The following is a 15,780-nucleotide window of genomic DNA, read 5'->3' as shown; positions in this document are numbered from 1 at the left end:
CTGTAGCTCAATTACACCTCGCAAAGTTAGCATTTCACAACCTTCTCATTTAACATCTTCAAGTATTGCCATACAGGATTTTGCTGCTGTCGCTTTCTGGTCTTTTTGTTCTATACTGTTGACAAAGGATGACGTGCGGAGCGCTTTATATCCGTGACAAATACATTTAAAGGTGCATATCTCCTCCTAACTTTACAGCATTGTTGCACTGGGTATTTGTTTAATTCACATTTATTCCCTTTATGATGATGTTCGGGACCGGTTAGTGGTAGTTTTGTGATAACTGTACTGTGATTGTAGTGGTAGTTTTATGATAACTACAGTGATTAAAATTTTGCAATGACAGTCTGTTGTTGTACTATTTCCACAGTTTGCTTACTTGATATCTAGCGAACTCGTTCAAAACTGCCACTGTCCTGCTGTCTCAGCTGGCCAGCTGTGTTTACACTACCGCACAACCTATTCTTGCATCCAATGTGCCCAACGTCACAGCGGTTGACTGAAATGCATAGTTTGGTGGGGAAAAAAAGGAAAAAGGAATGGTTTAAAAACAACTATAAATCAAAATATTATAATTTAATATATACTTGTAAAGAATACTTAGGAAATGCTAGTCACTCAGTTTTAGAGTAGTTAAAAGGTCTACTTCCCTGCTTTTGACAGGAGCTGACTCGTACCTGCCCATTGACTTTCAGCAATTGCGCTAAGCTAACGATATGCTACCTTCAACTTCCTTCAAACTGCATGCAGAGACATAAAAATGGTATCCATGAGTTTGTCTGACTCTGGGTAAGTAGAATATTACCCAAAATCGGGAAATCCCGAAGTATCCCTTTAAGGGGTTCAAAGAAAGAGGTCACTAAATGAACTAGAGTATTAAAAAAATGCACAGAAAACTATGTAGTAAACCTTGAAATGGTCGGTTCATGATTTAAATCAAATTATGTTGCTTTCATAGCCTCCATCAAATAAATAGCCTTGAGTCAGAAGTAATATGATACAAAGATCTTTACAGTCGGAAAGAGGCAGATAAGCAAAGGCAGAGAGAAAAAACAGAGTTCTGAATAGCCATGGCTAAAGAAAGTGGGCCTTGTAAATGCTATGTGTTCACTAACTAAACAGTCTCTGTAACCAGAGGACCAGGCATTTCTCATGTCCCAGGTGTTTATTTTCCTAACGTCACATGAGCCGTTAACAACTGTCGCAGCTTTCCACTTCAGGCTAGTAACCTCGAGTCGCAAATTCAGACAAGATGCCCAAATAATCCGCTACCCCTAAAATTACCCCTGTAGGCAGGCTACATAAGAGCCAGAGCCGCGACACTCTCGAGCAACACACTGACTTCCAGGAAAAGTTCTAAGGAGACAAAATAGGAAGCCCAAGATTATGCCCTTTGGAATTTGGTGTAAAAACAAAATTCTTCAGGATTCCAGAACTCTTCTCCATTGTTCAGAGCGGAGAGTAAGAAAGAACAAGAGAGAATGAGATAACAACTGCTGAATCTGTGCAGCATACAGACAGATAGCCTCAGAACGTGTAGGCTAAGTATGTTTACAGTATGTGTTTGTGATGTTGTGTCTACTCACCAAGTCAGACTCCTCACTGCCCGAAAGATACATATCTGCCCTACCCGGCTCTGCTGTCGCCCCTGCTCTGCCCGGTCCGGGATAAATATTCCTCAGCTACTGCCCATCTCCTCCCAGTCCCAGCACAGAGAACTGCTACTACTACTGCACTCCTTGGCTCCTTTCAGTAAAACACACTGAAACTACATTAACTACAGCAAAGTAACCCACAAAAAGTTTGAAGTTTGGAGTTTGGCATTGGGAGTTTCAGCCCTTGTATGGCCCAGTCCTGTCCTATACCGGCTGAAAGAGAGACGAGCCTCTTCTTTCCCACGCTGGGAAAACACTCCTTCAGTGAGCTGCGACCGTTCTCCAGCCCCCAAAAACAAGACCCCCCCCCCAAACCCCTCCCACACACACATACATAGCCTGAACAAACACACATAGCCAGTTAGGAAGTAAGAACTCTGGCCAACAGGGCAGGCCTGAAAATTCCAGAATCCACCAAAAGCAGCTGCAGCAGCTTCTCATTTCTGTGTGAGTGTGTGATCCTGAGAGTTTACATGTGTTCGGCTATGCCTTGAAGAGGTTACACTTTGAGGAGAGGAAGGGTAAAGACTCAGACTTACTGTACATTAGAAGCCCAACACATGTTCCTAAAAACCAAAGTTCAGGAAATAATTATCTTTACTATCTTGAAAATATGCCATACGCAGATTACGTACAGAGGCTTGATCAATGCCCAATAGGCCACAAAAACGGATACACGTACTTTGAACATTCTTCATTCAGTTTATTGGGGTCCGCTGGGTGACTGTAGTGGTTACTGTGATAGAAGTCATCTAACTTCAAACGACCATGGCCCCGTTTCCCAAAAGCATCTTATGGTTCTAATGGTGAATTTAGCCTCAAGATGCTTTAGGGAAACCATCTCTTCATAATTACACATCAGAGGCCCCCTGAGTGCGTTCGGTGCAATGTGTGCTTCTGTGTCTTTGAAATTGTGATAATATCATCTCAGCGCTCATGTAGCAGAAAGGTTAAACGTGAAATAATGTGTTAAAGCGTGAGAACACCAACCCCCCGCTGTGTCACTGTGTGTGAAGGCTGGAGGCTGGAGCCACCGCCACAAATAGAGTCTATATGAGTTAGGCTACACTACAGGGTCACAGAAAGACCTTCTCCTTTAAACTAGAAGCAAACGTACGTGTCAATTCTGGATTGGTCAAGTTCAAGTGTTGTTGCCAATATATATGTTCACTTGACTCACGTCTCACTCTCTCATCCATACAACTTTAACGCATCATGGTGTCAGAAGTGGGATAAGCAGGCCTATTCCACCTCAGCCACCTGGCATTGCCCAGTGGTGTAATCGTTAGTCCAAACCCTATCAAACAGTTGCAAAATGTTTTGCAACGAAAACAAGTTTCTAATGGACATATTAAGGTAGGTCCCTTCCTGTTTGGTTCTGTTTGGTTCCTAGTGAATACACCCCAGATGTTTGAGAGACATTGAGAGAACCACGTGTTTGGTGGGTAAATCCTACTAGATTATGTGACTGTGTTTGCTCTGCTCTAACCCCTTTCCAAAGATTATAATCCAGAGCATGTGTTGGGCAGTGTTAGAGACTATTGCCTCGTCGGGACAGTGATCCACGACCACCACCTAAGCCCATACTCTACAGAGCACGCCTGGTATATATCTGGTATAACAAAACAAATATAAAACCTAGGAGGCTCATGGGTCTCACCCCATTTCATAGACTTACACAGTAATTATGACAACTTCCGGAGGACATCCTCCAACCTATCAAAGCTCTTGCAGCATAAACTGACATGTTGTACACCCAATCAAAGGGTCAGAGAATGAATCTAGTACTGAAAGCGTAAGCTACAGCTAGTTAGCACTGCAGTGCATAACATGTGATGAGTAGTTGAATCAGAGAGAGAAAGAAAACAGTTGAACAGATTTGAACAAATACATTTTTTACAAAATTAAGGAAAAGCAAGAGAGAGCTAGCTATATTTCGTAGAATATTTATTTTCACTTTCACTTACTTAGCTAGCATCGAATGCAGCTATCTAGTTAAGCCGACTCAAACACCCGGCTTAAACAGCGAGGGATGCTATGTTAGCTAGCTGGCTATGGCTATCCAACACTGGAACGCTTCCAATTCAATGTAAGCTTTTGGTTTTATAAATGCATTGCCACCGGGGCCCACTGGTGTAACTGCTAAACTGCTTGCTGCTGACTGTACACTGTTCTGCATGATTATAGCGGGTTGACTAACGCGTTAGTTCTAGTATATACAGTATGTTGACTATGACGTGACAACAATGAAGGCTGTGTGCAGCGGTTAGTGGTCATGGTCATAAGGTGAAAGCACCAATTTGTAAGTCGCTCTGGATAAGAGCGTCTGCTAAATGACTTAAATGTAAATGTAAATATAAAGGTTTGGCATGGAAAGTTTTTTTCGCCTGGTCACAGATAGGGCTGTGTCGGTCACAAAATTTAGACAGCTGGTGATTGTCAAGCAAATAACTGTCAGTCTCACAGTAATTGAACGTTCATTTACATAAACACATTTAGCATCTCGTGGCTTCCACACATAGCCTACAAGCCACTGATGCAGATCTTTGGAACATTTACATAATAAAAAGTATAATAAATCCATGTGATATAGCCTACACCTTCACAATAAATACATTTCTTATTTTAGACAGTTCTAAAGAAGCATGATATGAAGAAAATGTCATCTATTTCAGAAGAACAGAATAGCATACTCTGAGTTGTCCTTATGTTAGGTCCTGATCTGGCTATGCCAAATGGCTGTGGGCTACACTAGTTCATTTAGCAAACAAGATTCGCTTAGAATTCCGTGACATTATTTAATAGTATGAAGAATACAACTGAACAAAGCTGCCAGTTAGGCTCTACACCCCTTGTAAAGCGGATTAGTATGCTTAATTTTAAGATGCTATTTGGCCACTTTAGTTGTGATACAAACCTTATTAAAACATATAGGCCTATGGGCTGGGCTAAATGAGGTGTGCGACTGTGATTCAAAAAAGGCATTGTTTCTTATGCTGGGCATCATTCTCAAGTTATAATATATAATTCACAAGTGACAGACTAATATTGTCACATATCAGACTATTCTTGATTAAATCCTGTCTTTACATACACTAAATAATATACGTCATGCACCTGTATCGAAACAGGGTCAGCGGGGGATTTATATTTGATTTAAATAGCGAATGGAGGACGCTTTTCCCCGTGGTTTATTTTAATGCCAGCCAGGTAGGCTAGGCTTCAAATTAGGAAAGTTGAGAAATAAATATAGTAGGCTTAGCCTATAGAAAGCTAATGGGATTCTCCTCTTTTTAGTAAAGGCCATCACTGAAATGTTGTGCAAAATGAGCTCATGGGCTCTCATGAAGTGTTTGATTAGATTTTTGAATACATTTGCATTGATCTGAGAGTGATTAGAGGGACAATAGAGTGCTGTGTACCAGGCAGTTAGCAAGTTTGGTAGGCTACTAATGACCATCAGCAGCATCAGAGCTTGGAGAAGCCTACTTACCGTGACTAAACGGTCACGTGGAATTTGACTGCCTTCATGACCCGTGACCGCTGGTGTGGCGGTAATACGGTCACCGCAATAGCCCTAGCCACAGACAGCTGATGTGTTGTGCACTGAAGTCCACAAGCGAAGGAAAAAGTTGAGAGGAGGAGAGTGATTAGATAGATGCGAAAATTAATTATATTAAGGCCCCCGAGTGGTGCAGCGGTCTAAGGAACTGCATCTCAGTGCTAGAGGCATCACTACAGACCCTGGTTCGATCCCGGGCTGTATCATAACCGGCTGTGATCGGGAGGCACACAATTGGCCCAGCATCATCCGGGTTAGGGGAGGGTTTGGCCGGGGTAGGCCGTCATAGTAAAATAAAAAATATGTTCTTAACTGACTTACCTCGTTAAATAAATGGGGAAAAAACAAAAAATGTTTTATACTGTATACCCTTTGCCACCACACACCCTTTCTCTCCCACCCTCCTACACATATTCATATTCACCATTCATATACACATACACACCTACAAGCGCACATCAATAGTACAGTTGACATACATGGTATATTTCCCCCTTTGAATTGTCTTTTAAGCATCCATTTAACCCATTGGCATTGGCTACTTCTCTCATTACTTCATAGAGAAGAACAGTTATTTGGGGAAAGTATAGTATAGATTGTATTAGGGGAGGGGAAAAGGATATTGTCTCAATTTACAATAAGCAGGTCTTAGGTATATAGCCTAATGCGCTCATTGTTTTTCCTACTTTGCCCTCTTCTCATAGCAGGGGGCTCTCCTCCTTCCACTGGGAAGGTTTCTTGTAGCTTGATTAAGCCTTCATCGGCGTTTGTGAATTCCATTATTTTTCCCCCTTCCATCCCCACAGCACTGCCGGGAAGCGGAGCTGAGACTTCATCCCCTTTTCCTCCAGTGACTGTCTGATCAGAATGTATTCCTTGCGTCTCTCTCTCAGCTTAGCAGACGGGTCCTGGATGAATCGAATAGACCGGCCCTGGATTTTGATCTCCTTTCCCACTGTGCTCTCAGAATGTTTATTTTGGTCTGATAGTTCCACAGTCTGAAGATTACCAAGCCTGGGTATTTAGCATTATTCTGTTTCAAGCTGATCCTATGGCATCGTGACAGATCTTCTGGTGATATATCCATGTCAGGTTCCTCTGATATCGCATAGCCGGAAAGGTCTCCTTTATCCTCATCTTCCATTTTGGACAATATTCTCAATTCATCTTTGAAACTTTGCAACTTTGTTTTCAAAAGGCTGATTTGATTATTGGTTTGTTCATGCGCACGCCCTGTTTGTGTGTCTTACACGATAGCCTCGGATTTCTTTTCGAGGGAATCTACTTTTGTAATAGTAACAGATTGTAGCAGTTAGTTTGTTTTGGTGTGCATTGAGAGCATGTTTTCCTGGAAAGTCTTTAACTGCTTATTACTTTTCTTTGCATCTCCAAGTTGCACCTTGTCTTTTCTTCTGGGAGAAGCCATGGCTTGGTGGACTCGTGTCGCCGCGCCACTTTACCAACTGATTGGTTCGCTGTTGTACAAAGCTGAGTGCTCACACTCTCCCAGTTGCTTGGGGATATGTTGATTTATCCATTTTAGAGAGCCTTTCATATGACGGAGAAAAACTTCTGTCCATTTTCTATCCTCATTATAAGATCAAATCAAATGAATTTATAAAGCCCTGCTTACATCAGCTGATATCTCAAAGTGCTGTACAGAAACCCAGCCTAAAACCCCAAATAGCAAGCGATGCAGGTGTAGAAGGACAGAAGGTATGGAAGATGCTGTTCATTGATAGCCAGTGTACTGATGGTTTATTAGTTAATTCTTGGGTTTTAATGAGGAGGATGTGAGTGTGTTCTCTGTGATCATCTAACTAGGAGCAATGGTGCACTTTGTGTGTGTGAGTGTGTGTGTGCGTGCGTGCGACAGATATCAGTAATTGGGGTGGGTTGAGCCAAGGTTTGAACAGATCAATTGTCCTCTTGTTCTGCCATATCTACAAAATATGACCTCTCATGAACAAACTGGCATAACGTTGTCATCATCCCTAAAGCATATGTAAAATGAAGACTTGTCCCGGTTACATCAGCATCAATACGGAGGCTGCGTCCCAAATGGCACCCTATTCCCTATATAGTGGACACATTTTTACCAGGGCAATAGGGTATCGGGCAGGGATCATCAACTAGATTCAGCCACGGGCCGTTTTTTTTCTTAAGCGGATTGTCGGGGGCCGGAACATAATTACAAACCATTTGTAGACTGCAAATTGACCGCAAAAAGTCCAAAAATATATGTTTGACTAAAACATAATAATGTGTATTTCTATTATGCATGGCAATACTTGGGAACTGATTTCTTAAACAAAGATCACTTGGAGCAGATTTCCTGGTGTTTTTCCCAGTCTTTTATTTCAAACAATGAACAAAAATATAGTTATAATTTTTTTGCTCAGAAAACTTGGGGCCAAATCAAACCACCCGCAGCGCGGACTGACAGTTGGGGAACCCTGGTATAGGGGATAGGGTGCCATTTGGGACAAAGCCTGAGAGAGTAGGCGGTGACTGACTGGTAGTTGTGGGAGATGGAAAACCCACATTCTCTCATTGGCTAAAATAAGAATGTGAACAAGTGGACGTGCCCTGTGGCATTCTAAATTCATTACATTCACAAAAAAGGTTAAAAACTATAAAAAATGAAACAAATAAAAATAACCATGGTTTTCAAACCACTCAGCTTCCATTCCCTCCCAAAATAACCTGCCCGGAAACAGTGCCTCACCCCTGGAAGAGACTCTGGTAATCAATATCAGAGTCAGAGCAGCTCACAGATTACTGCACCTGTACATAGCCCACCTATAATTTAGCCCAAACAACTACCTCTTTCCCAACTGTATTTAATTTATTTATTTATTTTGCTCCTTTGCACCCCATTATTTTTATTTCTACTTTGCACATTCTTCCATTGCAAAACTACCATTCCAGTGTTTTACTTGCTATATTGTATTTACTTTACCACCATGGCCTTTTTTGCCTTTACCTCCCTTCTCACCTAATTTGCTCACATTGTATTTAGACTTGTTTATACTGTATTATTGACTGTATGTTTGTTTTACTCCATGTGTAACTCTGTGTCGTTGTATCTGTCGAACTGCTTTGCTTTATCTTGGCCAGGTCGCAATTGTAAATGAGAACTTGTTCTCAACTTGCCTACCTGGTTAAATAAAGGTGAAATAAAATAAATAAATAAAAATATGAGCTACTGTATAAATCATGAAAGGCATTTTTCTACTATCCCCTTAAACTCAGTTCACATATCGACTCAATATCCCAAATGCTCCTACCTATCTCTCTGATTTGGTCCTGCCGTACATACCTACACGTACGCTACGGTCACAAGACGCAGGCCTCCTAATTGTCCCTAGAATTTCTAAGCAAACAGCTGGAGGCAGGGCTTTCTCCTATAGAGCTCCATTTTTATGGAATGGTCTGCCTACCCATGTAAGAGACGCAAACTCGGTCTCAACCTTTAAGTCTTTACTGAAGACTCATCTCTTCAGTGGGTCATATGATTGAGTGTAGTCTGGCCCAGGAGTGGGAAGGTGAACGGAAAGGCTCTGGAGCAACGAACCGCCCTTGCTGTCTCTGCCTGGCCGGTTCCCCTCTTTCCACTGGGATTCTCTGCCTGTAACCCTATTACAGGGGCTGAGTCACTGGCTTACTGGGGCTCTTTCATACCGTCCCTGGGAGGGGTGCGTCACTTGAGTGGGTTGAGTCACTGATGTGATCTTCCTTTCTGGGTTGGCGCCCCCCCCACCTTGGGTTGTGCCGTGGCGGAGATCTTTGTGGGCTATACTCGGCCTTGTCTCAGGATGGTAAGTTGGTGGTTGAAGATATCCCTCTAGTGGTGTGGGGGCTGTGCTTTGGCAAAGTGGGTGGGGTTATATCCTTCCTGTTTGGCCCTGTCCGGGGGTGTCCTCGGATGGGGCCACAGTGTCTCCTGACCCCTCCTGTCTCAGCCCCCAGTATTTATGCTGCAGTAGTTTATGTGTCGGGGGGCTAGGGTCAGTTTGTTATATCTGGAGTACTTCTCCTGTCCTATTTGGTGTCCTGTGTGAATTTAAGTGTGCTCTCTCTAATTCTCTCTTTCTCTTTCTTTCTCTCTCTCGGAGGACCTGAGCCCTAGGACCATGCCTCAGGACTACCTGACATGATGACTCCTTGCTGTCCCCGGTCCACCTGGCCGTGCTGCTGCTCCAGTTTCAACTGTTCTGCCTTATTATTATTGGACCATGCTGGTCATTTATGAACATTTGAACATCTTGGCCATGTTCTGTTATAATCTCCACCCGGCACAGCCAGAAGAGGACTGGCCACCCCACATAGCCTGGTTCCTCTCTAGGTTTCTTCCTAGGTTTTGGCCTTTCTAGGGAGTTTTTCCTAGCCACCGTGCTTCTACACCTGCATTGCTTGCTGTTTGGGGTTTTAGGCTGGGTTTCTGTACAGCACTTTGAGATATCAGCTGATGTACGAAGGGCTATATAAATACATTTGATTTGATTTGATTTAGGGACCATATCCATAAAGCGTCTCAGAGTATGAGTGATGATCTAGGATCAGGTCCCCAGTCTGTGTAATCTCATTCACTATGTTCTAAAAGGCTAAATTGATCCTAGATCAGACTCAGAGACGATTTGTGAATACGGGCACTGAGCAAACATCAAATCGATCCTATTCGACCACCCAAACAGGCCCAAAGAGCTCTAAGGCTGTGTTTACACAGGCAGCCTAATTCTGATCTTTTTCCACTAATTGGTCTTTTAATAAATCATATCAGCACTTTTGCAAATAATTAGGTCAACAATCTGAATTGAGCTGCCTATGTAAACGCAGCCTAATTGATCAATTGCACATTCCTTTGTGGAACAATATAATAAATCATAATGAACAAACTACAGTATGACTGTATTTCTTACAGTATGTTCACTTCTTCCATTGTTAATCTGTAAAATCCCATTAAATGAGAGTGGACGTTTTTGTAAAGTCAACAAGAACACTGGTGTAACACTAATGGGCTAGAATAAGCCACGATTAGATTATTAAAGAGCTTTCTCCAATCTGTAGCACTTCTTCCTAGGGGGTTTTCTCTTGCCAACAATCCTATTAGACAAATGAAATGCTCCAAGATTACACTCAGTGTAATCAATTTGAATTCCTAGGAGAAAAAACCCACAAACACTTCCAATTGTCCAATTCTCTGAATTGCTAGGGGAAAAGCCCCACCAACACTTCCAATTGTCCAATTCTCTGAATTCCTAGGACAAAAAAAACAACATATAACTTTTGATCAGTCAAATACTTGAAGGGGTGAATAAAAACAATAGTGAAATGTAGGGATGTAGCGATATTACACTTTTGGCCGATACCCGATATTTAAACATTTTAGCGGCCTTTTAAGCATTCTAGCACAGTCAAATGGTTGAAACGCACACACACACACACACACACACACACTGACCAAAATGTTATATTGTTGGCATTTACGCATGTCCCCATTACCAGTAAAACATAATCAAAACCTTTTTCTTTCTCTTACTTGTTCAGTTGTTTCATTCTCAACCAGGATTTCATCAGACATGTCAAGCAGTGAAGTTTCAGCTGCCTGCCCGTGGCCTCTCTTACTCGGTGCGCACTGTCACTGTGTCCGTTTCATCTTGTCCATCTGTGTCTAACATTTAACATAAACCCTGTTTCTTATCTGCATCGACGTAGCGGCCCATGTACCTAGCATCGAGCAGGGTGGCGACACAGTAAAGAGGCTCAGAGAGAATGCCACCGAATCACTTGTTCACAGCATCTAGTAAAGTACTTTTCCAAGTTAACCTGACAGTCTGTGTCGGCATTTCTGATGAGCAGGAGTTTCAATGCCATGACAGAGGGTATCACGTCTGCTGCAGACGTAGTTGATGAGCTTGTTTCTCAAGTCAGTTGTTTCGAATGGAGCTAGGAGTGTGTTCATGTTTACAAGTTTCAAACATGTTCTCGAATGCCATTGAAATGGCAGCAGCGGTATGAGAATGACTGTATTATGTCAATGAGCGACTTCATTTGACACTCATTATAAAAGAATAAGAATCCATAAAAATATTTTCTTTTTTTAACAATACACACTTAAAATAGTTAATGAATGCAAGTAAAGGCAGGGTTTCTTCCTCTAGCCATTTCACCAACTCCAATATGCTGCGTGTGTGTGTGTATAGATTCCATTTCGTTTCCATTTCGTTTTTGAGCATGCAATACGGCCTTCCTCAGTACGAAATCCTCGTCGACCCACTGTGCTGTCAGGCTCTGCATGCTCATGAGTCTGACATCGCTGGTCCAAATGTCAGTCGCGAAGCTAATAGCAGTGACGCCCATAGCAAGTAGCTAATGGATGTGTGTTTAAACAATACTGTGTAACTCCGGTAGGATAACATCTGAAAAATAGTGTGATAGTGTGTACCGGGGCTCGAGGTGCTCGACCAGTCGGCGAAAGCCAACATCATCCACGGCAGAGAACGGTTGATTGTCAAGGGAAATGAAATGGATTTCGCCTTTGAGTTGCCTCGCTGAAATGTTCTTACTGCTCGACCTGTTGACTGCTCAATCCACACAGCAGACATTGTGGGCTAGGTTAGGAATGCTGTGTTGCACATGTAGCGCTATGTTTTTTGTGGCGTCATTACATCATCTACCTACATTGTATATGTGTGCATGTCAGCTTTGACATCGCCGTTAAGCTAGACATCGGGCATTTTTAGCTAATATCGGCCGATTCCGATATGCTTACCGATATATCGTGCATCCCTAGTGAAATGGTCAAATCTGTTGAGGATGTTTTACGTATAAGTACAGTGACTACTACACACTTCCCAGTAGGCATGGCCGGTATACGGTATATACCGTACACCGGGGTATTTTGAAAAAGCCCCAGGATGGTTTTTCAGTACTCTCAAATACCGTCGAAACTATTTGGCATTTTTCAATACATTTTAAATATTTGTAGCTACGTAAGTTATTACCTGCCGTCAACTTGTGCAATACCTTAGGAGATATTTCACCGGTCACATTATTTTAAATGATGAAGCTTACCGTTGTTCCCTAGAAGAGTTGAGCCAGACATGTTTAAAAAAAAATGTAAATAGCACAATGGGAGAAAGCGAGCTGGTGAGTTCGCAAAGTTCTATATCTATCAGTGAGTGTCTGTCGAGTGGCGCACCTGAGGTGATGAAGTAACACTCGTGTGCATATGTTTGCCAACAGATATCTTACAATGGCTTTCTGCCAGAAGTCATAGAGGTCTGGTTGAGTTTTCTGTACGGCTGCCATTTTCCCCCCCTGTGCTTCCTACTAGCGTTATTTTCTCCATTCTTCTTTTCATCTGCTCCATGTACACATGTTGCTCTTCCTTCAGAAAGCATGCATTGCAACTTTGTTCATTTGCACAATTTCTCTCGTTCACTTTCGCTTGTAAATGTCCACACTCCCAGAAAATAGTAGCTACTAGCTATGCTTATATAACTTTATGAGCTGGATTTGCCTGTCTTTGCAATTAGCTTGTTTGTTTTTCGCTCGTTAGCATTTAGCTTACAGCGTCTATGTAATTTCGCTATTTGTGCGTTTGTGCTCATTTTGTTAGCATTCTGGTAATATATGCCCAATGGGCTTTTCTTGAGTTTTTAGAACCCCCTTATGTGCTATGCCGGTGAAACCGAAAAAGCTATGATTGTTTCTCTGAGTAAAGCAATGTAATGCTGCACCCAAAGAGCATATGCTCATTATCCTCTGACTGGAGTACAGTGAGTCCTAATGAACCACCCCCGGGGCAGAGCAGAGCAGCATCTGAGAGGGGTTACCTTAGTTACATGGGCACTGCCCTGGCGCCCCAGGACTGATTAGCTCTAATTACAGAAATATAGAGGCGGAAGTGTGTGAGAGAGAGAGGAGGGAGGGAGAAGGTTAAGAGATAGGAAGAGCGATATGGAAAATGGAGAGAGAGACCCAGCTGCTCACTGCACTGCACTGCACTGCGCTGTGCTGAGCATAGGTGCTAAATAAACCTGGTAACAAATAGCACACATAAATGCGCCAACCCTCCTCATCTGTCAAATCTTACAAAATACTAGGGGGGGGGGGGGGGTTATGATTTCACGTTACATTTACATTCCACATAACATTTTCCTAATCACTTCTGTTTATTGATGCACTGTGCATTCAGCAAGTGCTGTCTAATCAAATCTATATTCCCTTCATTAGGCCTAGTGAAAAAGATCTTTGTCTGTATCTCTACTTCGAGTTACCTCTTGTACAAACACATGGAAGGGGAGGAGAGCCACACAGAGAGCCCACCTCTGTGAGAACATTTGAACTCAACACTCACAGTGAGGTACGCCAGACACACTATGAGAAAATCACGTGTATTCTCCTGAATGTGTCGTCTACCCAGAAACAGGGTTGGGTCCAATTCTCCTCAATGCTTTTCAATGGAATTGGAATGTCAGTGTACTTCCCGGATTTGACTGAATTGAAATACGCAATTGAGCCCAACCAGAAAAGCCATGCAAAGCTCAATACCTACGTTCATTATGAAAATCAGAAAGGAAAGCTTACCCTCAAAACCAGATGTTTGCTTCTTGGAGGCTTTGGTTCTATTGCAGGCTTGTCCAGCATCCCAAGGGGAATCAGAATCATGAGCACAGATAAGAGAGTGCCCCAATACTTTATGAATAGAGACTAGGCTACCACCACAAGAACTGATTAGCACATACTAGCCCAGACAACAGACAGCTATGCAGATCACTGCACCAGTGTAGAAGTGTCTATGTGCTAAAGTGAACACTGAGTCACTTTACGCTTACTGAACACATTGGCTGTCCCACATGGACGCCTATGAAAAACTCTTCGGCCGGGTAAATTAGCTAGGACTGCTGTCCCGATATAGTCAGGCACAGACAGGCACGCCAACAAACGTAAGCCGCACGCACGCATGCACATGTACACACACACTGCAATGGAGGGAATTGACAGATGGGCAGAAATACAGACAGGCAGGCAGGCAGACAGACACTACCATCAGACAAACAGACGGGTGATTCCACGCCATCATAAGCATAAAATATTTCTGGTTCCTCAGATTGTTCGGGCAATTCTCACATAGAAACTTAATTGGGAGGAAGGAGGTTCGACATGCTTTTGACATTTGTATAACAAATAATACAAATAAAAAATCATGATGAAAGTGGCTATTTGTTTTGAGGCATGATGTTTTGACCTATACATACCTCATGTAAGTATTTGATCTGTACAAATACTTTAAAGTACTACTTAAGTCGTTTTTTGGGATATCTGTACTTAACTATTTATATTTTTGACAACTTTTACTTCACCACATTCTTAAAGAAAATGTACTTTTTACTCCATACATTCTTCCTGACACCCAAAAGTACTCGTTACATTTTGAATACATAGCAGGAAAGAAAAATGGTCCAATTCGTGCACTTATCAAGAGAACATCCCTGGTCATCCCTACTGCCTCTGATCTGGCGGGCTCACTATAAACACACATGCTTCATTTGTAAATGATGTCTGAATGTTGGTGTGTGTCTAGCCGTAAATACATTAAAAATTAAAAAGTATTTGGTGCCATCTGGTTGGCCTACATTAAGGAATTTGAAATTATTTATACTTTTACTTTTGATACTTAAGTATATTTTAGCAATTACAAATAAGGACTATGTGTAGATTCTGAAAGAAATGTTTTCACGTTCATTTATTCACGATGAAACATATTAAAATGAACATCTCAAAAGTACCCATTTTGATTTAGCTTATTTGAAGTCATATTCTTTGGAATAATATACTTTACAAGTACATCACCAAGATGTCCAAGATGGGCTCTCTGCTACTTTTGAAGTTATTATACATTTGATGAACACCACCAACACAGGGAATGGGAAATTAGATTGAAAGCGAACGTCCTCTGCTACTAATTTGCTGAATGTAAAGGAGGGCTGTGATTGGTTAATGACCTAATAATGTCCGTTTCTATGTATAAAATAGGTAATTTATCCAAAAGTTCCAGTCTAAATATAAGCACAATCAAAAAGGGTACTTTCTCAAATGAATGTGAATTGTTTTCATTCAGAATCTAAACATAGTCCTTCCACACTGCAAGGAGTTTAATGGCACCGCGATGCTGTCCGTACCATGTACGGTTCACAGATCATAGGGTGTTACAAAAGGAATGTGTCGGTCTAAAAAGGACCTAATATGGCTACTTAGGTCATGGTTTTCTCCAAAATCATTTGTGATTCAAATGTAAAAAGCATATCAAACATCCCAATTAACTTTCTATGTGAGATTTGGCTAGAACAATTTGAGATACAAAAAATATGCTTACACTGCCATGGAATCGCCCACAGGCAGGCAGCCAGGCAGGCAGGCAGCCAGGCAGGCAGGCAGGCAGGCAGCCAGGCGGGCGGGCAGGCAGGCAGGCAGGCGGACTGACAGACAGACAGACAGACTGACTCCTATCCCCCTAGTGGTTTGAGGGCAGGGTACCATGGCACTGTCCTCATT

General features: G+C 42.2%; 1 protein-coding gene across 9 annotated transcripts in view; it reads right to left on the bottom strand.

The window, feature by feature from the left end:
* cacnb2a (calcium channel, voltage-dependent, beta 2a) overlaps nt 1-15,780 on the bottom strand; it is a 113,703-nt gene that overhangs the window by 62,694 nt on the left and 35,229 nt on the right. Inside the window, exon 1 of one of the 9 annotated variants that reach the window (XM_029661487.2) lies at nt 1,587-1,880. The exons of the other annotated variants lie outside the window; for them this stretch is intronic. Within the exon in view, the coding sequence (XP_029517347.1) occupies nt 1,587-1,619 (33 nt within the window). The 5' untranslated portion in view covers nt 1,620-1,880. Of the gene's footprint in view, nt 1-1,586; nt 1,881-15,780 lie in introns of those variants that run through there. 9 annotated transcript variants of the gene reach the window in all.

The sequence above is a fragment of the Oncorhynchus nerka genome, linkage group LG6 (genome assembly GCF_034236695.1).
Source record: "Oncorhynchus nerka isolate Pitt River linkage group LG6, Oner_Uvic_2.0, whole genome shotgun sequence".
Classification (NCBI taxonomy): Eukaryota; Metazoa; Chordata; class Actinopteri; order Salmoniformes; family Salmonidae; genus Oncorhynchus; species Oncorhynchus nerka.
Note: the sequence above shows the minus strand (reverse complement) of the source record. Positions and strands in the feature narration are given on the sequence as shown.